Raw genomic sequence first — 25,809 nt, 5'->3', positions numbered from 1 at the left:
CAGAAAAGTCCAAACTATTAAAATATTTTAAAAAATCTATGCGGTGAACGCTGGAACAGAAAAAATAATTTGGGAATGCGGAATGCACGTGGCTTTTTTGGTTTATTTTTTCGCGTGGTATCGAGTATCGCCATACTTTATGGTATCGAAACCGAATCAAAAATTTGGTATCGCAACAACTCTATACTGAACTACTTTCAATGTTAGACTATGCCCACAAATATGGAAAGAAAAAAAACTCCCTAGGGAAACTAAATATTTAAAACATTTCTAAAATACACGCCTATATGTTACAACTGTCTTAATATTCATGTTAAGTTATATATTTATATAAATACTGTATTCTTGTTTTATGACTTGTATTTGTTATTTAAAAAAAAAAATATATGTACTATAATTGAAAATTACAATAAAACAACAACAACATTGAAAGGCACACTGGAACATAAATTACCTCTAAATTAATTGAGGCTGGAGAGACTGTGGCAATAATGGAAGTTTTTGTCCTTCCTCCCAGAGAGTCCTGCAGGATCCTTGTCAGCTTAGACTCCCTGTATGGGATGTGTGGAGCTCTCTCCACCAGAGCGGTGATCACTCTGCCCAACGTCAGAAGAGACTGGTTGATGTTCCCAGCTTCGCGGGCTCTCTTGTCTACAGCGCCGGACCGGCCAATGTTCTCACTGCCAGCCAAATCCACCTGAGGGGAAGGAGTCAGCAGGCGTTACAGACAAGAAGTTCAGATCACAAACATCCAGCATAGAGGAGTATGAGATCTAACCAATATATTTAGGTTTATAATGAGGATTAGTAATGATATCTCTATAGTTAAATGTGTCCCACAAACATATTACTTCACTGTTGCAATGCGCAAAATGTAATCAGATTTTTATTTTAGTTTTTAAACCCCTATGATCCAAGATATCACTGCTACATACCTGTTATAGCACCCCCTGGTGTTCTCTGATTCACTCTGATAATGTCCACCTAATGTGTCTAGTGCTGGAGGTCACACACGCTCAGTCCTAAAGCCTAGATGGCCTTGTACCCCAGCAGCTGAGCGATTCCTGCTATTGAACAGGCCATCTAGTAAGAATCTATGCTCTAGAAGTGGCTTCCTCTCACCAGCACTGGACGGCATGAGAAGGAATCAAAAGAGCAGCAGCGTCAAAACAAGTAACAGCAAAATCTAGGCACAAGAAACTTTATTTATTTTAGAAAACCAATGGTTGATCTAAGAAGGTAAATTAATTCATTGTGGGACATCCCCCTATAAAGGAGCCACGTCAAGATCGAAACGTAGGAATAAACAGGTGATCGGTGGGGACTTCTGGGACCCCCCATGCTCATGACAAAAGATAACCTGCATGCAGTGGCAGGTCCAGTGTGCACAATGCCACTCCATTCATCCCCTATGTACTGCCTCAGACAGCCGAGCAGTCCCAGAGAGAATAGAGAAACATTGTCCATGCTCCACCTGGTGGGGACGAGACAAGGGTTATCGTGATTGGTGGGGATACCAGCTGTCGGTCCCCAACATCAGAATCTTATGCCCTATCCTGTTGATACGGAATAAGTTTCAACCTTGGCATAACCCTTTTAAAGAGGTATTCCCATTTTATGTTACACTATATCGCTAAAAGATATACCATTATAATTGGCGGGCTCTGACTTCTAGGACCTACATCAACCCTGTGGACAGATGTTCTTTAGCTTTTTTTTTTTTATGATAAAGTGACACTTCCATCTGCCTCCTGTGCAGGAAACTGCAATTCAGCTCCATTTAAATGAATGCTGCTGCTGTTTCCCGCATAACTGGTAACACTCATCTGGACCACCACTAAAAACTGCTAGCAAATCATTCATAACTTCTAGCAGGAATAATAAAGGAATGGACCAACATAGTCATAAGAATAGATGAATAATTAGATAGGGGTGCAAACTGTTACAGACCCTCTTTAATGAGTGGAAAACACACTTAAAGTATCAACTGCAAAAAATAATAAAAAATTTACTAAATTTTTACCAAGTTAAGCTTCCCAATTTTCACCAGCTCTTCTCCATCAATTGTAGTTTCTTTCATGTGAATGGTGACTGAAAACACTGAATGAGATCGACTATGGAGAGAGCATTAAGAAATTAAGACATGTTAAAATGTAGAAAATCTATATGAAAAAATAAAAAAATAAATACATTTCTTTAAAAAAAGAAAAAAGGAGAACTTATTGAAACACTTAAACTCTAGAAAACTCACAAAATGGTACAATGTAGAAAAATTAAAAAGCCCCTTAGGGAAACTAAATATTTAGAACATCTATAACGTGTGTGTACATAAGTAAAACACAAAATAACATTTATTACACCCGTGTCTTAAAGAGGACCTTTCACCAGAGGAAAGCCTCTAAACTAACTATACAGAGGTGTAGAGCGGCGCCCAGGGATCCCGCTGCACTTACTGTTATCCCCGGGCGCCTCTCCGGTTATAGCCTCCGGTATGTAAGTAGTTAGGCTCCACCCACTTGATCCTGCTGGCGTCTTCTTCTCCTATGCTGTAGCGCTGGCCAATCGCAGCGCTCAGCTCAGAACAAGTAGTCAAAGGAAAAAGAAAACCTCCCCATCAATTATCCAGTATAGGGTCATGGAAAGATAGTGACTTACTCATTTGTGGCTGCGGTCACGGTGGCTGTTGGCGCACTGAACAGCAGGACCCAGTGTGGTGGTGTCCGCAAGGTGGCTGCGGTCACGCTACATTGACGATATATTTCTGTTGTGGAGCGGACCAGAGAGCGATTTCAACAAACTGATCACCGAACTGAACGTGAATAACTTTGGCCTTAGATTCACCTCGGTCATCGTGAGGGACCGTCTTCCTTTCTTGGATGTGGTCATCATCAGGGATGACAAAGGTGGTTTGAATACGTCCATTTATAGAAAACCCACTTCCACTAACTCCCTTCTTAGGTGGGACAGTTGTCATCCTGTCCCTCTTAAGAGAGGGATACCCACCGGACAGTACCTGAGACTCAAACGTAATTGTTCCGAAGACAAGGATTTTAAATATCAAGCACGTGACCTTAGGTCTAGATTTCAGGAGAGGGGATACCCAGATAGTACGCTCAGACTGGCCTATGAGAGAACCAAGGCACGCAAACGAACGGAACTTCTTCATCCCACAAATATCAGGGAACGTGAGTCTCAGAGTGCTGTCCGGGTGGTAGGCACCTTTGACGCGGCTGCGTCACAGGTGAGGAAGATTTTGACGCGCCACTGGGACACTTTGCTTATGGACCCAGACCTGGCTGAGGTCTTGGATCCCTCGGTCTCCCTGACATTCAGGAGGGGCAACAATCTGAGGGACAGACTGGTGCACAGCCACTTTACTTCTGCAGCTAAGCCACGGACGTGGCTGGATGGTTTGGTGACGGGCTGTCACAGATGCGGACGATGTAGCTTCTGTGATAGCTTGACACAGGTTAAGACGTTTGTCGGTGGACCCAGGAATACTACCTACCATATTAAAGGATTCCTGAATTGCCGCAGCACAGGCGTGATCTATTTGATTACGTGCGTATGTGGCCTGCGCTACGTAGGCAAAACATTCAGGGAGCTACGGAAACGCATGGGGGAGCATCATGGGGATATTCGCAACAGCAGGGATACCCCCGTTGCACGTCATGTACAGACGGCCCACGAAGGACGTGTTACGTCCATCAGGTTTATGGGGATCGAGCATGTTCCTAAGCCCATCCGTGGGGGAGACTGGAATAAATCCATCCTACAGAGGGAATGTTGGTGGACATTCACACTGAATACGGTTGTCCCCAATGGGCTAAATGAACATTTGAACTTCAGCTGTTTCTTGTGACTACCTCCGTCTCTTGTTAGGGCCTTGTGACCACTTTCCCAACTATAAATCCCTTTCTATTTTTGGTCTTAAACGCGGGACGGTGGGCATACACTGTCACATCCCTGCGAGGAGGTGGAGGAGGTTAGGGGGGATAGGGGTCTGGAACGGACCGATGAGCAGGTGGTCTCTCCCTCTTATCGCACCCTCTTTCCACCGCCTACTTGTTATGGATGTGATTTTCCCATATGTGGTAAAATAGGGAAGCAATCCATTTATAAGTATATTATTACAGTATCCTGCCGAGCGTAGGAGAGGCTGAGGCAGGACACTTAATCTATCCCATTTAATAACCAGGGAACAGAGGGGTGTTATGATATACCCTCCAGTCTGGACATTAGGGATACCATTGCGCCTGTGCGGCCGATGCCGGTGCCTGGGTCATGTGACCGCGTCTGTGATGCATTTGCATCCCATAAGGCGCGGCCGGATGACGCTGGGGTAGGGCGCCGGCCGTGCGTTCCACCCTGAGTCCCATGGAACGCATGGGATAGGGGTATGAGGCGCAGGCGCGGTCACGTGACTTCCGGATACTCCGTGCACGTGACCGCGGCCTCTGACACACTGCAGGAGCGTCATCAGTAGGCGCACTGCAGGAGCGTCATCAATAGGCGCACGGCCGGAAGTCCACTGACTCCGGTAAATGCGCCCTATTTGGCCCCATAACCTTTATAAGGTGGCGGTTTCCGCCTCATAACTGCCGGTCATCAACCTTGCGGACACCACCACACTGGGTCCTGCTGTTCAGTGCGCCAACAGCCACCGTGACCGCAGCCACAAATGAGTAAGTCACTATCTTTCCATGACCCTATACTGGATAATTGATGGGGAGGTTTTCTTTTTCCTTTGACTACTTATGTGATGTACTATTATATATGTATTTCGTTATTCATAGGCTTAGTCAAAGACTGACTACAGCAAACACCTAGCCCCGTGTCCCCTGAAGATTCCTGGGGCTTTAACCGAAGAAACCCGTCGGGACACCTGAGTATGCCCCCACACTGATCCACTCTCTGTGTCTGGTTGGTGGTATACCCATTTTCTTGTGTTTATCATTTTTTCATTGTGTTCCAAAGTGTGTACTCCTTTCCTACATCAATCATTTGATTAGGGCCTTAACAGGGCTTTTTACTAGGATCAGAGTTCCTGTCTGGGCCACCCCTTGCGGGGCATTTTGGACCCCGTCCTTTGGATATCATATAGGGTGTTACAGGACAAGTAGGGAGGTATTAGGGCCAGTGGATGGTACACATTACAGCCCTAGCCCCTATATTTACCTACCCTCTCCTTGACCTTCTCCCTTATAATATATATTTTTTGTATGTTGTGTCGTTTTTGCCCAACCTACCAAAAGGGCACGTCTTATTTGTTGTTTGTGTAGTAGGGGCCTTTTTATCTCCTATTTAAATTAAAGCGAAGTTTTATATTAGTCTACTGCCCCTTTAGTTTCTTTTTGGCCTCTTTAGATACTTTATTCTGGTGAAAGGTCTTCTTTAAACTGACTATATAGACGTGTAGAGCGGCGCCCAGGGATCCCCCTGCACTTACTGTTATCCCCGGGCGCCGCTCCGTTCTCCGGTTATAGCCTCCGGTATGTTCATAGTTAGGCTCCACCCAGGGGAACCTGCCGCAGTCTCCTTCTCCTATGCTGTAGCGCTGGCCAATCGCAGCGCTCAGCTCATAGCCTGGCTATGAGCTGAGCGCTGCGATTGGCCAGCGCTACAGCATAGAAAGACGCCGGCAGGTTCCCCTGGGTGGAGCCTAACTATGAAGATACCGGAGGCTATAACCGGAGAGGCGCCCGGGGATAACAGTAAGTGCAGGGGGATCCCTGGGCGCCGCTCTACACGTCTATATAGTCAGTTTAGATACTTTATTCTGGTGAAAGGTCCTCTTTAAGTCTGGTTTCAACTTGTGATGAGTCAGAAAAGCCCATTGTAAGTTGAAAATATTGTATCCTGAGGCCACTGTATATCATGAGGGATCACTGTAATTATTTTTTGATGTTTTTAAAAAAAAAATTTTTTTCACTTTTTAATTTAATAACCATTTCCCATTTCTTTTAATCCCTTGTCCTATTCACCCTGATAGAGATCTATTAGGATGAATAGAACATCACACTCTCCCTGCTGCCTGATCAGAACTGCCACCAATGATCCAATACTGGCGGGGGGGCACACTGCACCACCAATGTTTTTATACCATTAATACAGATACAGGAGGCGGGAGTCCTCGACTCTTAAACCCCCACCGATAAAAACCTTTGATATGTCACTATGACATACCAAGTTTTTATTTATTTTTTCAAAGCGCAGGTACACTTTAACAGAAAAATATACACAAAATAAAACTACATAATAAAAACCCTTGAGATTTTGCAGAACTATAGAGACATATGTAAGTTCGATACCTGGAGTAAGCATTCATCAGGGTGGAGGCAGTGGTCCTCTTTGCTGCTCCCCTTTCTAAGATATGGTAAACTTCATCCTTGTTGTGCACGGTCACTTCTTCCAGGCCCTTGATGATCACTCCTCTCTACAAGACAGTCACATTACACCTCTGCCTCTGCATTTGAAGAGAATTGAAAGAACACATTTTCATGAAACCAGAGACTCACTTTGTTGCGGGGATCATCAAACATCTGGAGCCTCTCACTGACATCGGGAACAGGGCTTAGAAGGTCAAAGAGTTCCTCGTTGTAGATTTCCAGCAAAGAGACTTTCACAGAGAACTCTGTACCATTCTCAGAAAGCTTCTCAAATATCTGGTGAAGAGTTCGCGGAATTATACCGGCCAGAGGATCCTGTACAGAGTAAAGAAAAAAAAAGAAAAAAAATAATAAACACTTTTAAAATAATGTACTGACATTTTAAAATAATCCTAGACCTTGTTGAAATCTGACTTTTTGGTATGGCACAATAATAAAAAACACAACAATACCTGTTCCCAAGTGAACTCCTCATCAGCAGTTCTTTCACCTTCCATAGTGAAGGTTTTCCCTGTGCCAGTCTGACCATAGCTGAAAGACAGGAGACAACATAAGGTAATCATGTGGTAGTCAGGAGAAGTTACCAGTAACATACTGGCTGCAGAGAGGACATTATGGGCCAGATTTATCATTACACTTACATATGTCCAAAGTCACTATTGGCCAAGTCAGATTTATTAATGGTCCTCTAATACTGTGATAAATGTGGTTTGATGATAGCAGTTTATCCTTCAGTAAGCGGCTCTACAACAGTCACACGTCTTTACGAAAAAGTCGCATGTTCTATTAAAAAGCCGCACAAGATAAGCATGGTCCTCACTGGAGTGAAATTGCAAAATTTCTTTCTGACTTTTTTTAAATAGTCGCAATAGTAAATCTGTCTAGATTTATTTACATAAGAAAACGCCCACTTTCAGAAAACTGGCGAGCATAGTGGTTTTAGCAATTGGCGAGAAGTTTTAGCAATTGCGCAAAAATTTGTGACTTTCACTCCATTATTTTGACTTGAGCTAATGATAAATCTGGCCCTATGTATCTAAACAAAAAGATTTATTTTCTTTGGTTTTCCTGCCTGGCGTATCCCAATTGTGTCCAACGGTGTCTTATTGCCGAGTTGGTTCAATTCCTTCAGATACTGGAGGCCAAAATTAGCCGGATCACCAGAGAAAATGTGGGAGATTTATCAAAACTGATGTTAAGTAGAACTGGATTAGTCGTCCATAGCAATCAGATTCCACCTTTCATTTATCAGAGCTCTATTGGAAAATGAGAGGTTGAATCCGATTGGTTGGGATGGGCAACTAAGCCAGTTTTTAAAAAAAATAATCTTTTTATTGTAATTTTCATTACAAGTCATAATATAAAATATATATATATATATACACACACACACACACATATATACACACATACATACACGTATATAAATAACTTAATATTAAGACAGGTGTAACACATGCGCACATTTTATAAAGGTTTTAAATATTTAGTTTCACTAGGGTGTTTTTTTAATTTTTCTACATTATACCATTCTGTGTGGTGGAATGGAGTCAGATTTTCTATTTCGTGAGTTTGCAATTGTGTTTCAATAAAAGTTTTCCATTTTTTAAAGAAATGATGTTTTCTTTTTTCTTTATTACTTAATGTATATATTCTTTCCATACACATCATGTATTTCATTTGGGATATCACTTCTGTAGTTGTGGGGGTTGTTCTATTTTAAGCTAGTTTGATAAATCTCTCCGAATCCCTTTCGGATTGCGTCCCACGCCCTCTGGCATACATATGATTTTGCCAGGAGAGAGCCAGCCTCTGCAGGGGATATGTATCGTTACATGGCACCATTTAGATACATGGCTATCCATATAATTCAAGGACAGCTCGAGTCCACCACAACGGTGATATAGTGGGATTAAACATAATTAAATCTTGGATATTACTAGGCATTTGGAATAAAAGCTGGATGGTTACAGAGGGGACGTCATGTATGTAGACATGAATTCCTTTGTTTTGGTTTTCCCGCACTATGGTATATTGTGAGGACATATAGATCTATGTGGCAGAATCCTATTGGTTTATTTGTATTTTTAGGTGGTAAGGGCAACACCCAGGTCTTGCCGCTTAGTAAAAGGGGTCTGCTGCCGTTTGAGGTCAGAAGAGGAATAAATACCATCATGAGCCATGTCTCCTCATTCTTTTGCCCTTAGACTGAATTTTAAGGGCATTGCAGAAGACATGGTTAGATCCCTTTGTTTGTGGGTCATGGAGAGTCATAATAAGGATATGGTTTTTATCAGCACGATCAACCTCATCAGGCTGTATGCCTAGTTTAATAGGGTTGATCATGCTGACAGATTATCTTTATTGAGTATGTGTCGTATCAGAAGGGCCAGGAATTGCTGGTATCAAAGACTGCACTTATTTGTGTCTATATGGATCACGTTGATGAGCATACTGCAATTTAGACCATTTTATAATGATAATTTATAATAATCATATAAAACAAAGCCGACAGAAACCCCATAGGTAACAACCATCTCATAGTAATTATTATTTGGCAAAGGAACCAATTTCTTAAACCCAAATGGAATATTTCTGTTGTCACAAAAAGCATAAAAAAAACACCACAAAAAATGGAAAAGATACTCACGCAAAAATGGTGCAATTATAGCCCATAATAACCTCATCCAAGATGGGACAGACTACGCTTCTGTACACTTCAATTTGTTTAGCTGAAGGGCCAAATACCTAAAAAAGACAAACAAACCTAGTACCAAGTTTTGCCATCATGAGTGAAAGAGTGAAAATACAGTCTGCAGTCTTGATAGCAAAAGAAGAGACAAAATCCAGCATCCGATATAAATGAAAATTCAGATGTTGATTTCCAATTGAAGGTGTTCTCCAAGACCAGGATCCATTCTTTTAGTATGGTTAGACAGTAGGGATAAAAAAAAAAAAAAAAAACCTCAACCGTCAGTGGTGCTCTGGTTCCAGTGTAGAGCTCTTCTCTCCTCTGCTTCTGGACCCCATGTATCACATTTCCGGTCCAGCAGGGACCAGAAATAGAGAAGGGAGTTTGGCAATGGAACCAGACTGCTGGTGATGGGTAATCTTTCTTCTTAATCCTTACAACCTTTGTGGCAATATCAAGAGGTTCCTCGTCTCAGAGAGTCCCTATAAGAGGGATAAGCAACCTTCGGCACTCCAGCTGTTGTGAAACTACAACTCCCAGCATGCTCCATTCATTTCTATGAGAGTTCTTAGAAGAGCAGAGCAAGTGTGCATACTGGGAGTTGAAGTTTCACAACAGCTGGATGATCCCTACACTATAAGATCCACACAAGAGCATGACCACTGCTTATGCGTTTCAGGCTCAAAATGACCCTTCTATAATCATGTTATGACTTTCCTGTCCTCAAAGAACTTCTGTCTTGCCACATATATAATCTACAGACACCTTCACAGGAGCGGATACACAAAAAATGACATGCAATAAAGGAGTAAAATTAGGAAGTTGGGGGGTTTAGACAAAGTTATTCTGAGTTTTGCCTGTGGCGTGATGCCACCCTGAACCCACAGAGCTGTTACAATGATGGGCTCCCACTTAGTAGATGGCACAGGAAGATTTCTAGCTACCCCAATGTATAGGAGCTATTACTCCAGCAAAATTTATAGTCTAATGCAACACAATTCAGCCCATAACCAGCATTGCATAAAAGGCACTTCTACAGATCAGACTAAACCACCTTAGGAATAGCAAAACAGGCACTGTACAATGAATGGTGGAGGTCACGGCACTCAAGGAAGTGAGGCAGCCTCATCAAAAAGCTCACCTGCAGGGGTGCCGGTACTCAGCCCCCCAGTGATCAGATACTGAGGACAGGTGTACACCTGGAAAACCCCGTCAAGTGCTGACGCATACACAGTCACCTACCATATCAAACATATAGTTTTTCTTGCCCAGTTTGTCATTTATTCCACCAGTCCGGACGGAAACTTCTTTGCGCTGGGTTTCACATTCTAGCACTGAATGAGAGTTAGCCTTCCGCTCCAACTGATTGAAGGGTCTGAAAAGAAAGATAGAAGTGATGGCAGACCGGCATCAAGACAATTGCAACGAATTTGATAATCGTTTTAATATCATATCTGTCAAGCTTCAGCACTTCTGTAAATGCCCCTTCTGATATATCAACTAGTGTTGAGCGAAGCGATCTTCGGATGTTACATCTGAAGTGGCTTCGTTTAAAACTTCAAATTTAGGGTCCATTCACACGTCCGTAAGTGTTTTGCAGATCCACAAAACACGGACACCGGCAATGTGCGTTCCGCATTTTGCGGACCGCACATCGCCGGCACTTAATAGAAAATGCCTAATCTTGTCCGCAATTGCGGACAAGAATAGGACATGTTCTACATTTTTTCGGAAACGGAATTACGAACCCGGAAGTGCGGGTCCACAATTCCGTAACCAGGCAGCACTTCGTGCGGCCCCATAAAAATGAATGGGTCCGTAATTCCGTTCCGCAAAATGCGGAACGAAATTGTGGACGTGTGAATGGGGAGATCTGTGTCCGTACAGTATTAAAATGTATGGGCTCCGATGAACCGAAGTTAGTTTTTTGCAAAGTCGAGCGTGACTTTGTTGAATAACTTTGGTAGTCGATTTTTCAAATTAGGAGTGATATTAATGAAAAGTCATCTCTGTCCGTTTTTAGCTGTACCCCAAGGCATCTTTCACACAGGCGTCCCGGATTTGCTCCAGATGCGTCACATGTGCATTGCGGGAAAACAGCGCAAGTGCACACGCAATTTCAGTCAGTTTTGACTGGGATTGCGTTGTTCAGTTTTTATCGTGCGGGTGCAATGCGTTTTGCACGCGCATGATAAACTGAATGTGGTACCCAGACCCGAACCAGGACTTCTTCACTGAAGTTTGGGTTTGGTGTCCTGTAGATTTTATTATTTTCCCTTATAACATGGTTATAAGGGAAAATAATATTACTCTTTAATACAGAACGCTTACAAAAATGTGGATTGAGGGGGTTAAAAAACTAAAACTAAAAATTAACTCTCCTCATCCACTTGTTCGCACAGCCGGCATTGTCTTCTTTCAGGACCTTTGATGACATAATCGCGCTCACCACGTGGTGAGTGCGATTACGTCATCAAAAGGTCCTGAAAGAAGACGATGCCGGCTGCCTGATCAAGTGGATGAGGAGAGTTAATTTTTATTTTATTTTTTAACCCCTCAATCCACATTTTAGTAAGCGTTCTGCATTAAGAAAGCTATTATTTTCCCTTATAACCATTTTATACATAATACAGTTAATTTACTTTAATGAAGTCCGGGGTTGCTCATCCCCATCATCTCCTAGCACCCATGCGTGAAATTCGCACCGCATCCGCACTTGCTTGCGGATGCTTGCAATTTTCACACAGACTCATTCTTTTTTATAGGGCCTGGGTTGGGTGAAAAACACGCAAAGTACAAGTGGTGCGTGAAAATCACCGCTCATCTGAACAGCCCCATTGAAGTAAATGGGTCCGGATTCAGTGCGGGTGCAATGTATTCATCTCATGCATTGCACCCGTTTGGAATTCTCGCCTCTGTGAAAGGGGCCTAAGGCTATGCTCACAAGTCTCGTATAGAATCCACTCCGAAATCAGCATAAAATCCGACACTCCACGACCCTGTTCCCATGTAATGAGAGGTTTTCAGGATTTTCAGCTCCATAAAGATAAAATCTCTGCCATGGAAGTAAGTAGCATGCTAATTATTTGGGGCAGAAACACTGAGGAGGAGTCCCATTAAATAACAGAGGGGTAGTCTACAGCAAACCCGCAACACATCCCGAGTGTATATGAGTACAAGCCTCAAATTTTTGCCCTGGATTTTCAGTACGTCAATCTGACATGTGTGAACACAGCCTAAGAATTACACAGAAGCATGGCACGTACCTGCATCTTACCACCACTTGGATATTCTTCCCCTTGTCGTCTTTCTTGCTGGACATGGTAGAAGGTTGGGATAACATGGCCTCAAGGAGGTGACCTACTGGGGAACAAATCAAGAATTTACATTCTAGTGTTTCACCAATACATATGACCACTGCAGGCCTAAGTGTTGAAAACCTCCCTGGCTGTGACGCTCTCAGATGCGATTGGACAGCGCTACAGCCAGGGGAGAAGGGGACGCCCACAGAGAAAGACTATCTACTCCCCATTGCTCCTGAGCGGGGAAAATACCGGGGGGCACAGCATGGGGTAGGAGCGATATTTCAACAAAACAGGCAGGGTGGCAGCATCAGCGGGGAGGTACCCCGCAAGTACAGGTACTTAACTCAATTAATAAAATCCGGTGAAAGGTCATCTTTAAAGAGGACCCGTCCCCTCTCCAGACATGCCTCTTTCAGTAACTACTTGCATTCCCCAAGTATTAACAATTCTGGAGTATCCATTCTCATCACTATGTTGTGCCGTTCTTTTATTATTCCTTCTAGAAGTTCACGAATAAATTGCGAGTAGTCTGCAGTAAGGGTACTGCTGAGTGTTATCAGTAGTGGGTGTGTCTAATTCTGCCCAGTGTTCCCAGTGTTGGACACACCCCCAACTGGTAACCATCTGGACCTTTACTGCAAGCTGCTGGCAATTTATTTGTACACTTTTAGGAAGATCAATAAAGGAGTGGCACAACAGAGAAATGAGAATAGATGCTCCAGAATTGTTATTACATGGGAAATTAGGGGTCGGCGATATAGACTATATGCGATATAATTTTGGCCAACGATAAAGATTTAGTTTATATCTCCATATTGTGGTAGAACATGGCATGCGCCGCTCTCTGCACGCACCATGTTCTCCTGAGTCAGCACAGTGGAGAAGGAGGGAATCTCTCCCTCCCCACTGTGTGCGGCTGCCGCTGACCACCAATGAGAACGGAGAGTAGGAGGAGGGACTGTGGCCTCTCCGCCACCAATTAATATAGTTAATATGCCTGAATACAAACAGCCTGCATGTGCCGGCCATATCCCATACCCGGCCTCCATGACTGCACGCTGTGATCCACCGCAATTAACCCCTCAGGTCCTAAAGGGGTTAATTGTGGCAGATCAAGGCGCGCAGTAATAGAGGCCAAGTATGGGATATGGCCGGCACATGCAGGCTGTTTGTATTCAGGTATATTAACTATATTCATTGGTGGCGGAGAGGCCCCAGTCCCTCCCTTCTAAGTATTAAATCACACGATTAAATCATTGGTGGCAGTGGCCCTAAGATGGCAGCTTCTGATCGGAGCCCCAGCAGTGTAATCGCGGGGCTCCGATCGGTTACCATGGCAGCCAGGACACTACTGAAGCCCTGGCTGCCATAGTCTGCTCCCTGCTGCTATGGGGAGTGCAGGTAGCTACTTAGACATGTCTTTAAAAGGTGGCCACACTGATTAGATAGCCTCCGGACGAACATTCAGATGACAGCCATATCTCCCAGTTCTCCCATACACATGCAGACTCAGCTGAGGGTAGTAAATGAGGAGAGGAGAGAAAGCTGCCGCCAGGCTCCTCTGGCAGCCCCTTATCTCCCCCGCTAACAAAAGGATCGGACAGTTGAATCCAACTTCCCAGATATCAGCCGTCAGGGGAGAGAGAGGAGGTGGCTGTACTTATTAGATGTAAGGTCCACACAGAGTGGAAAAGTCTACCTGCTAAAGGATTTAGACACAGATCTTATTGTGGATGCCTTCTCGCTACATTGAAAGGAGTGAAATCTGTGGGAAAATCAGCAGCAGCTCCTGACATCACAGGTCAATGTCCGCACAGACAACTTCTGCATGACGTCTCTTCAAATCCCATCCACATGCCCGAGACCGCGGATTTCCTGTCTGCAAGTCCGCAGCATTGCCAGTTCGTGTGGATGTACCCCAAAATACTAAAAGCCAAATGCCACTTAAAGGAGATGCCAGGATCGCCTTCTGTATTAAAGGGAACCGGTCATCAATGTTATTAGGGATGTCCCGATACCATTTTTTTAAGACTGAGTACGAGTACCGATACTTTTATTTAAGTACTCACCGATACCAATTTTAACAATAAAATACACACACACACACATGTATTTTGTGACCACTGACCAACCAAAAGGCCCAAAAACATAACTATAACATTGTTTAAGTACAAGAGGCAGTGTATCACATGTCTGTGGGCAAAGTCATGGGCGACATGAATAAAAAAAAAAAAAAAAAAAACACTTGAGGTTCCAAGGAGAGTAAGGAGACGTTACACTGTACGGGGGCAGCCACAAGGAGACGTTACACTGTACGGGGGCAGCCACAAGGAGACGTTACACTGTACGGGGGCAGCCACAAGGAGACGTTACACTGTACGGGGGCAGCCACAAGGAGACGTTACACTGTACGGGGGCAGCCACAAGGAGACGTTACACTGTACGGGGGCAGCCACAAGGAGACGTTACACTGTACGGGGGCAGCCACAAGGAGACGTTACACTGTACGGGGGCAGCCACAAGGAGACGTTATACTGTACGGGGGCAGCCACAAGGAGACGTTACACTGTACGGGGGCAGCCACAAGGAGACGTTACACTGTACGGGGGCAGCCACAAGGAGACGTTACACTGTACGGGGGCAGCCACAAGGAGACGTTACACTGTACGGGGGCAGCCACAAGGAGACGTTACACTGTACGGGGGCAGCCACAAGGAGACGTTACACTGTACGGGGGCAGCCACAAGGAGACGTTACACTGTACGGGGGCAGCCACAAGGAGACGTTACACTGTACGGGGGCAGCCACAAGGAGACGTTACACTGTACGGGGGCAGCCACAAGGAGACGTTACACTGTACGGGGGCAGCCACAAGGAGACGTTACACTGTACGGGGGCAGCCACAAGGAGACGTTACACTGTACGGGGGCAGCCACAAGGAGACGTTACACTGTACGGGGGCAGCCACAAGGAGACGTTACACTGTACGGGGGCAGCCACAAGGAGACGTTACACTGTACGGGGGCAGCCACAAGGAGACGTTACACTGTACGGGGGAAGCCACAAGGAGACGTTACACTGTACGGGGGAAGCCACAAGGAGACGTTACACTGTACGGGGGCAGCCACAAGGAGACGTTACACTGTACGGGGGCAGCCACAAGGAGACGTTACACTGTACGGGGGCAGCCACAAGGAGACGTTACACTGTACGGGGGCAGCCACAAGGAGACGTTACACTGTACGGGGGCAGCCACAAGGAGACGTTACACTGTACGGGGGCAGCCACAAGGAGACGTTACACTGTACGGGGGCAGCCACAAGGAGACGTTACACTGTACGGGGGCAGCCACAAGGAGACGTTACACTGTACGGGGGCAGCCACAAGGAGACGTTACACTGTACGGGGGCAGCCACAAGGAGACGTTACACTGTACGGGGGCAGCCACAAGGAGACGTACTGTAAGGAGTCAGGATCAGTAATGTATATCCATCATACAGTAATGTATATTTCTTCTTGCCCTAATGCCTGCTTTTAGAGATCAATGTGCAGCTTGCAGGAAGGGAAGGACCAGGGCCATAGAAGACAGACACTATCACCTTTATTTCTTTCTGTCTGTGACCACTTAGGCTGGTTATAATATTCTAACTAAGCTTTATACACTTACTAGGGTCGGTTCCTATAACTTTTAAAACTACTGGCAGGCGAACTCTGTTTGAGGAGGCCGGAGGTCAGATGTCTGTGGGTGGGAACATGGGGGGAGATGCCGGGGACGGTGGCGGCCGCTGCGGAAAGTGTGAATCAGAGCAGCCGCGGGAAAAGTCTCTTTCCAGACACCACATGCAGAACTGGTCACGTCGGATGGCTGTGGGCGGAGTCTTAAACATGTGAGGAGTCGGGGACAGCGGAGGCCGCTGGTAATCAGGGCGAGGGGCGGAGACTGGGAGCAAGAAGAAGCTGTTTTTGCTGTGCGAGATGCAGGGGCAGGCCGCGAACGGACACAGTCACATTTAGAAGCGGCACACAGGTATCGGCAGTGGTATCAGGGACATTTGCACGAGTACAAGTACTCGTGCAAATGTCCGGTATCGGTCCAGATACCAATACTGGTATCAGGACATCCCTAAATGTTATACTGACCTCACTTAGGACCACATAAAATAGTGACAGAAATGCTGATCTCAGCGGTGTGCCACTCATCAGCTAAAAGTAAGTGGTTGCTGAGAACCAGCATCATAATCATTGCAGCCCAGGCCTAGAAAAGAGTCAAATCTACCTGAGAAGAGTCCTGGTTATTCATAATCTCCTGCTCACTCACCCATCTGCTGATTGTGAGGAATATGGATTCATATTTTATGTCCGCCATGTACCCACACCAGCCATCAGCGGTCAGATAGCAGAGGTAGTGAACTCCATAGGAGGGCCCTGCTTTAAAGCCAGCAGATGGCAGAAAACCTCAGTCCACCAGTGTTTACAACTTTTCACACTTACATTCAGCCAGGAACCCAACTAAGGCTACTTTCACACTGGCGTTTTGGTTTCCGCTTGCGAGATCCCTTCAGGGCTCTCACAAGCGGTCCAAAACGGATCAGTTTTGCCCTAATGCATTCTGAATGGATAAGCATTCTGAACGGATTAGTTTGCCTCCATTCCGCTCTGTAGGCGGACACCAAAACGCTGCTTGCGGCGTTTTGGTGTCCGCTTGGCGATGCAGAGGCAAATGGATCCGTCCTTACACACAACGGTGACTGATCAGTTTTCACTGACACAATGCAAAACGGATCTGCCTCCCATTGACTTTCAATGGTGTTCAAGACGGATCCGTTTTGGCAATGTTAAAGATAATACAAACTGATCCGTTCTGAACGGATGCAGATGTTTGTACTATCGGTGCGGATCCATGACAGATCCGCACCAAACTCAAGTGTGAAAGTATCCTAATGGGACAGGAAAGACCTCTCTACCTAAGGTCTAGTCCTTTCCCCAGTTCAATGGAAATTATCAGACTTTCTGGGACCAGCAGTTCATAAGGAATTATGAATCGCCCGGCCATCACAGGCACAAACCGAATACACATTTGTGTCCCTGTGGCAACGATGAACAGGCCTGTGGTCATGGTTTGGTGGTGGGATTCCAGGGAAGGGAGATATACATATATCCCCACAGAAACTAAATAACGGTACCATGCTTGGACTCTACTTGTAGCCAGAACCCAGGTGGGTCTGTTGGTCCCAGAACTATCTCCCTGTGACCTTCTGGTCTGGAGCTATGAACCCTAAAGGGTTTTGTGGGTCATTGAGCTGCCAGGATCAGCAGGGAGGGGGGACCCTTCCCAGAGGCGGGAAGAGGAGAGGCCGGCTACAGTTTAAAAGGCTCGTGCCAGCAAGCGGGTGGGTCTTTTCTCTGAAGGAGGGTCACATCAAGCCATGTGTTTAGAGGGACCTGCAACCTGTTGACATCACAGCCCTCCATGTGAATACAGCTAAGAACTCATCACAACCCAAAATGATTCATCCATCTGGTAAACTGACTTTTGTTCTGCTTAACCCCGTTTGTACCATATTACCTGCATTTGTAACCTCAGACCACTGTATATATTCCTTGTGTATAGTGTTATTTCTAGTGAGCCCTTAAGATGAATAAATATTTTGGGAATGCTCAGTTATTAAGGAGTTCTGGACGGCGTATCTGCACAGGTATCTTAACGCTAGGTTGGGACTCCCAGCGGTGGTTGCACTAAAAGTTAGCTTGTTAGGTTTGGTTAATGACATTCTTCAAACCAAATACGATAGAATTTTGTATAGGCTATTGATGTTCTATGCAAGGAAGTCGATGCTACTCAACTGGAAGCCCCCCCAAAAAGCCGAGTGTGTCACACTGGATCCAAATTATTAACGAGGCCCTTCCCATGTATAAACTAACGTATGAAGCTAGAGGGGTTCCGGAGAAATTCCAGAAAATTTGGGGCACTTGGTTAAGTGCAAATTCGGTTTCGGAATGTTAAACTAGATCAGCTATGAATGGTCCAAGACACTGCCCGGGTGAATGGTGTTTGAATGTGGATGCCAGTTGGGGGAATACCACCAACGGACTTACCAATCTAAAGGGTGAGCAATGATTTTGATATGTATCCTACTTGTAATGACTGATACTGTTTTTCCTACTATGGTGGAAATTCCCTGTGTCTGATTGGTATACTCTTGATTTTCAAAATAATAATAAAGCCTATTAAAAAAAAAAAGGTTTTACCCATTTAAATGGCCCCCACACTCTGTAAGGCTACTTTCACACTAGCGTTTTGGCTTTCAGTTTGTGAGATCCGTTCAGGGCTCTCTCACAAGCGGTCCAAAACGGATCAGTTTTGCACTAATGCATTCTGAATGGAAAAGGATCCGCTCAGAAAGCATCAGTTTGCTTCTGTTTCGTCTCCATTCTGCTCTGGAGGCTGCCTGCAGAGTTTTGGTGTCCGTCTGACGAAACTGAGCCAAACTGACAATGTAAGTCAATGTGGACGGATCCGTTTTCTCTGACACAATAGAAAACGGATCCGTTCTCCATTGACTTACAATGGTGTTCATGACGGATCCGTCTTGGCTATGTTACAGATAATACAAACGGATCCGTTCTGAATGGATGCAGACTTTTGTATTATCTGAACGGATCCGTCTGTGCAGATCCATGATGGATCCTTACCAAACGTGAGTGTGAAAGTAGCCTAACACACGCAGGGCTCCAGATGGCGACCAAAATGGTCGCCAATGCGACTTAGAATTTACAAATGGCGACAAGACTTTTTAGTCTTGTTGCCATTTGCGACTAGACCCGCCGCCGCAGCTCTGCTCAATAAAGCGGCGGCACAGGAGATGATAGTTCTCAGCAGCGCAGGAGGAGTCTCTCCCTCCCCCCTGTGCTGCTGCTGCCGCCTCCACCAATAAGAAGAGACGGGAGGAGGAGGGGAGGGGCTGTGGCCACTGCGCCACCAATGAAGATAACTGACCTGTAATACAAATACAGGAGGCGGGTGCCGGAATCAAATAGCCGGCACCCGACCTTTGTGACAGGGAGCTGCGATCCGCTGCAGTTGAGTTAACCCTTCAGGTGCGGTACCTGAGGGGTTAATTGTAGCTGATCGCAGCCCCCTGTCACAAAGGTCGGGTGCCGGCTATTTGATTCCGGCACCCGCCTCCTGTATTTGTATAAGAAACGTTGGTGGCACAGTGCGCCCCCCCCCCCCCCCCCCCAACACCCCAGTATAAGAAACGTTGGTGGCACAGTGCGCCCCCCCCCCCCCAGTATAATAAACGTTGGTGGCACAGTGGGAAGTGCCAATGAGGGTTAAAAATAATAAAAGAAAATTAACTCACCTCCTTCAGTTGATCGCATAGCTGCCGGTCTCCTGTACTTACTTCTTTCTTCAGGACCTGTGGTGATGTCACTGAGCTCATCACCATGGTAATGGATCATGTGATGAGCACAGTGACGTCACCACAGGTCCTGAAGAAAGTAGTAAGTACAGGAGACCGGCAGCTACGGATCAACTGGAGGAGGTGAGTAAATTTTCTTTTATTATTTTTAACCCTCATTGGCACTTCCCACTGAGCCACCAATGTTTATTATATTGGGGGGGCGCACTGCGCCACCAATGTTTATTATTTTGAGGGGGGGCGCACTGCGCCACCAATGTTTATTATTTTGAGGGGGGGCGCACTGAGCCACCAATGTTTATTATACTTGGAGGGGGGGGGGGGCGCACTGTGCCACCAACGTTTCTTATACAAATACAGGAGGCGGGTTAGGGTTGAGTAAATTATTTTTTTATTTTTTAACCCTCATTGGCACTGCCCACTGCGCCACCAATGTTTATTATATTGGGGGGGGGGGGGCACACTGCGCCACCAATGTTTATTATTTTGAGGGGGGGCGCACTGCGCCACCAATGTTTATTATACTGGGGTGATGGGGGGCGCACTGCGCCACCAATGTTTATTATACTGGGGTGATGGGGGGTGCACTGCGCCACCAATGTTTATTATACTGGGGTGATGGGGGGGCGCACTGCGCCACCAATGTTTATTATACTGGGGTGATGGGGGGGCGCACTGCGCCACCAATGTTTATTATACTGGGGTGATGGGGGGCGCACTGCGCCACCAATGTTTATTATACTGGGGTGTTGGAGGGGCGCACTGCGCCACCAATGTTTATTATACTGGGGTGATGGGGGGCGCACTGCGTCACCAATGTTTATTATACTGGGGTGATGGGGGGCGCACTGCGCCACCAATGTTTATTATACTGGGGTGATGGGGGGCGCACTGCGCCACCAATGTTTATTATACTGGGGTGATGGGGGGCGCACTGCACCACCAATGTTTATTATACTGGGGTGTTGGAGGGGCGCACTGCGCCACCAATGTTTATTATACTGGGGTGATGGGGGCGCACTGCACCACCAATGTTTATTATACTGGGGTGATGGGGGCGCACTGCACCACCAATGTTTATTATACTGGGGTGATGGGGGGCGCACTGCACCACCAATGTTTATTATACTGGGGTGTTGGGGGGGCGCACTGCGCCACCAATGTTTATTATACTGGGGTGTTGGGGGGGCGCACTGCGCCACCAATGTTTATTATACTGGAGTGTTGGGGGGGGCGCACTGCGCCACCAATGTTTATTATATTGACCTTCTACTATGCATTCTGTATTCAGAATGCTATTATTTTCCCTTATAACCATGTTATAAGGGAAAATAATACAGTGAATAGACTTTCATCCTAGGAACCATGCGTGAAAATCGCGCCGCATCCGCACTTGCTTGCGATTTTCACACAGCCCCATTAACTTCTATGGGGCCTGCGTTGCGTGAAAAACGCACAACAGAGCATGCAGCAATTTTCACGCAAAGCACAAGTGATGTGTGAAAATCACCGCTCATGTGCACAGCCCCATAGAAGTGAATGGGTCCGGATTTAGTGCGGGTGCATTCTGGTATTCTGAATGCCGGATCTGGCACTAATACATTCCTATGGGGAAAAATGCTGGATCCGGCATTCAGGCAAATCTTCATTTTTTTTTCGCCGGAGATAAAACCGTAGCATGCTGCGGTTTTATCTTTTGCCTGATCAGTCAAAATGACTGAACTGAAGACATCCTGAACGGATTACTCTCCATTCAGAATGCATGGGGATAACACTGATCAGTTCTTTTCCGGTATAGAGCCCCTAGGACGGAACTCTATGCCGGAAAAGAATAACGCTAGTGTGAAAGTACCCTAAAATATTAAGTTTAAATCCCCCCTTTCCCAATTTTACATATAAAATATATAAACAATAAATAAATAAACATATTACATAGCGCTGTCCAAACTATTAAATTATTCAAAAATATCTCCTATGCGGTGAGCATTCGCCATTTTTAGTCAACTTGTCACCCCAAAAAATAGGATAGGACGGTTCTATTATGGGCCGAATGTTTCATAAAATGCGAAATGCACGCAGCTTTTTTTGTTTTTTTTGCGCGGTATTGAGTATCGCAATACTTTTTTATGGTGACGAAAGCGAATCAAAATTTTGGTTTCAAAACAACCCTACGCCGATCTGATCGGCATAGCGTTGTCACGATACCAAAATTTTGATTCAGTTTCGATTTGGCGACTAAAAATTTGATTTGGCTCCTAAATTTTTCAGTTCAGGAGCCAATGGCTACTAGGTATTTTTTTTAGGCTGGAGCACTGTATAATATAATACCGTTAGCGGACCAGGCTTATATCAAACAGGAAACTGGTGTCAGTCTCCCCAGGCTGAGAACGCGCTGTTTCACTGGGGCAGTGAAAAGGCTCTCAGCTTGTTGCCTATCTGTGCCCGTGTGGAGAGGAAGAATCTGTGAAAACTGTACCAAGACTGACCTTACCCTCTCCTCCAGGAGGGTGTAACGTCACGCCTTGGTAACCAGTGACCATACCGTGTCTCGTGAGCTCAACGTAGTTGACGTCCGGCGTCAGTCGGGGTACGGTATTCGTCACACTGATGATTGGCAGTTCTCTCCTAGACAGAAAGGGAGAAAACTAGGTAGAAGCCTGTCAGTCATCAGCAGGGAGACCAGGACTTCATGAATAACCAGGACTCTTCTCGTGTAGATTTGACTCTTTTCCAGGCCCAGTCTACAAGGTTTGTGATGTTGGTTCTCGACAACCACTTACTTTTAACTTAGAAATGACAGACCGCTGAAATCAACTCACCTGTCTCTACTTTATACTGCAGTTAGTATGGGCAGCATAAAGTTGATGACAGGTTCCCTTTAAAGGGATTCTCCATTATTTTCATATTGATGGCCTATCCTCAGGATAGGTTAAGATTATGAGATGAGTGGGGGTCCAACTCCCGCCACCCCACTTAGAGGCGCATCGTCCCCCCAGCTTACCAAGCACAGACCCATTTACTTGAATGGCACTGAGGTGCACCTAGGCCATGTGATGTCACAGGCCGAAGTAATGTGACCTCCTCATATAGCTAATCGGCAGGAGTGCCGGGTGTCAGACCCTATGGATCTGATACTGATAACCTATCCTGAAGATAAGCCGTCAATATAAAAATCCTGGAGAACCCCTTTAAATTACCTCTCGCTGGACTTGTGAAGTGAGCCATACCTACCTGCTCCCTGGAGCCAACACTACCTTTACAGTGCTTTGGTCCTTGCATGTAAACGTTCTGACTGGATGGGCTCATGTGCCCCGCTGCCACAGTGACGTGCCCCCCAAGCAGCCCATCACTGCTTTCATGTCACCACTCCGGTCAGTCATTGGCTGCAGTGGCACACATGACCAGTCCATGCTGGACGACCAAAGACATCTGTGGACCCAGGGAGCCTGAATGGGGGGCCGGGGACCAGTATGCTTCTCTTCACAGGCGCGGTGGTGTGGGAATTTAAAAAGCAATCCTGACACCCAGCGCAGCTCCCGCTATAATGAATCACTGATCTCAAGGGCAGAAAACCCACTAGCCCTGTGCTAGCCACCGAGCCGTGACCCCAAACTGTACAATCTCATAGACCCGATGTGCCGGCCAGAACATGAGTGCTAGAGATGTCCGGTTCTTGAACGAATCGTTCTTTTGAATCGATTCCTTTCACTGAACTGGAGGAGTCGATTAAAGGGGTTCTGCACTTTGTTTAAACTGATGATCTATCCTCTGGATAGATCAACAGCATCTGATCGGCGGGGGTCCGACACCCGGGACCCCCGCCGATCAGCTGTTCGAGAAGGCAGCAGAGCTCCAGCAGCGCCACGGCCTGCTCACTGTTTACCGCTGGCCCAGTGACGTCACGACTAGTATCACTGGCCTGGGCGCGGCTAAGCTTTGTTCACTTGAATGGAGCTTAGCCCCGCCAAGGCCAGTTGATAAAAGTCGTGACATCACTCGGCCAGCGGTAAACAGTGGGAAGGCCGCAGCGCCGCTGCCTTCTCAAACAGCTGATCGGCGGGGGCCTCATGTGACTGAGCTGATCCGTTTGAAGCAGCTCAGTGTGAGGTAGCAGAGACTCTAGCAGGTCTTGTGTAACATGATCCTAGAGTGAAGGCTGGGCCCCCCCCTGCAACCATTTTATTTATAATAATTACCCCTCCAGACCTACGTTTTTCCCACTCCCTGGATGTTTTTTTCTTCTTCCCCAGATCCTGAGTTTCAGTTCAGTTGCTTGTCAGCCGACTCAGCAAGTGACTCGAAGATTCAATTTAGGAATCGGTTCTTTTGAATGAACAGATTCATTTAAAAGATTCAAACTTCCCATCACTAACGAGTGCTCAATCAGCAAGAGAGTCTCCTCCGCACATTCTGGATGTTTGCAAGTGACACCGATGATCCCATCAGATGAATGACTCCCTACACAGGACATTCCAGTTGTAGCAAGGGACATCATAAGGCCTCCTGCACGTGACCGTATCCATGCTGCGGTCCAAACCCACGGATCGGCAAAATACTGTCCGTGTGCAACCCCCAGTTTTTCCTCACTCCCAACAGTATAAATGGCTATACTCGTCCATAAAACATGATCTATAATTTGCAGAAAGGACAGGCGGACGCAGATGGCTCAGGGAGGACATCCGTGTACAGTCAGTTTTTTTTTGCAGAATAGAAACAAATGAATCCGTGTGAGATCCACAGATACAAAATACAGTCATGTGCATGAGGCCCAACGCTAAGATATACCGCCACTCACTAACGGATGGGGGTACAACCGATTCCCAAAATCTCTACCTGGGCAGAAGCAGAGCTCCGCAGGCGCTGCGCAGCTAGCACCCCATGCACCAGCCAGGGACGGCGCGCAGTAGAGATATGCAGTCAGACACGGTGCAGCCACAGAGGAGACATTGGAAGGAATGAAACACCTTACATACAATAAACAGAAAATAAGTACAATTATTTTTTTCCTGTGCATTACTTAACACTTACTTAAAAAAAAAAAAAGTATTTAGAGGGGAAATTTTTTTTTTTTTAAATAAAATAAAAGAGTCTGTCTATTTAAAGGTTAAATCAACTCAGACGGAACTTGGCCTTCACCCCCAGGGCTGAACGTATGGTTCCATATGGGAGAACGGTGAAAGCACCAAAAAGGGAGACCGCACTCGGCAGTACGGTATGAACGATGGCATACAATATCTCCACAGCACACAGTCACATCCTACCTGTCCGCGGCTCCGGTACTCGGCGGGGGACGTTACACAGCGCACACAGCCGCCGTCTCTCCTCTACACTGAGGACGTTTGAAAATTGCGCTTCCGAGAGCGACAGCCAATCAGCGCTCAGCAACGCCTAGGGAATGTGGATTGGTCCGCTGATGACACGTCGTTACGGATTGGATGGTTTATGCATCACGTGACCTCGTTTAAAACTCCAGAAGCTTTTCTTTAGGCTACCGCTGCTGACGTCACGTGTGTTGGTGAGAAGCCCCGCCCACTAGGCTGTGGCGACGGCTTCCTGTTTACTAGGGGCAGAGCCCAGAGCAGTGTGCCTGTGTGGGGTCTGTTATATGGGGAGGTGGGAGCGCTGTCCGCACTGCTCTGTGCATAGCACTGGGTGTTCTTATATAGGGAGCCCGTCACAGACGTAGAACACCCCCCTTTCTGACACATTTTCAGTACAGGCATATATATTTTTCCCTTAGGTTATTTACATTTTTTGCGTTTTTTTGGTTTTCAGTGATACATGGGACATGGTTTTTATACTAGTTTTTTTATTTAGTATTTTTTGTTTGTTTCATTTTTATACCAAGGAAAAAGTCTTTCTTATTTTTTTCTTAATAGCAGAAAGTGCAAGTGACATAACTTTAGCGATATAGTCCCTTCTGTGATAGTTTTGATATATACTTATATTATATTAGAAAGTGCAGTGTAATTATCATTATTTTGGTCCGAGATTTTGTG

The 25,809-nt window shown here is 45.9% G+C and overlaps 1 protein-coding gene across 2 annotated transcripts in view; it reads right to left on the bottom strand.

The window, feature by feature from the left end:
- KIF11 (kinesin family member 11) overlaps window positions 1-25,153 on the bottom strand; it is a 52,646-nt gene extending 27,493 nt beyond the window's left edge. Inside the window, exons 1-9 of one of the 2 annotated variants that reach the window (XM_040437467.1) lie at window positions 25,072-25,153; window positions 12,348-12,444; window positions 10,324-10,456; window positions 9,040-9,137; window positions 6,842-6,920; window positions 6,519-6,704; window positions 6,312-6,436; window positions 2,024-2,114; window positions 455-697 (exon numbers count right to left, since the gene is read on the bottom strand). In XM_040437467.1, the coding sequence (XP_040293401.1) occupies window positions 455-697; window positions 2,024-2,114; window positions 6,312-6,436; window positions 6,519-6,704; window positions 6,842-6,920; window positions 9,040-9,137; window positions 10,324-10,456; window positions 12,348-12,424 (1,032 nt within the window). In that variant the 5' untranslated portion in view covers window positions 12,425-12,444; window positions 25,072-25,153. The remainder of the gene's footprint in view (window positions 1-454; window positions 698-2,023; window positions 2,115-6,311; window positions 6,437-6,518; window positions 6,705-6,841; window positions 6,921-9,039; window positions 9,138-10,323; window positions 10,457-12,347; window positions 12,445-25,071) is intronic. The other variant, XM_040437468.1, reaches the window with a different exon arrangement.
- Between the last annotated feature and the right edge of the window lie 656 nt (window positions 25,154-25,809).

This window comes from Bufo bufo, chromosome 6 (genome assembly GCF_905171765.1).
Source record: "Bufo bufo chromosome 6, aBufBuf1.1, whole genome shotgun sequence".
Taxonomy (NCBI): Eukaryota; Metazoa; Chordata; class Amphibia; order Anura; family Bufonidae; genus Bufo; species Bufo bufo.
The sequence above is the reverse complement of the archived record's forward strand: the minus strand, read 5'-3'. Positions and strand labels throughout refer to the sequence as shown.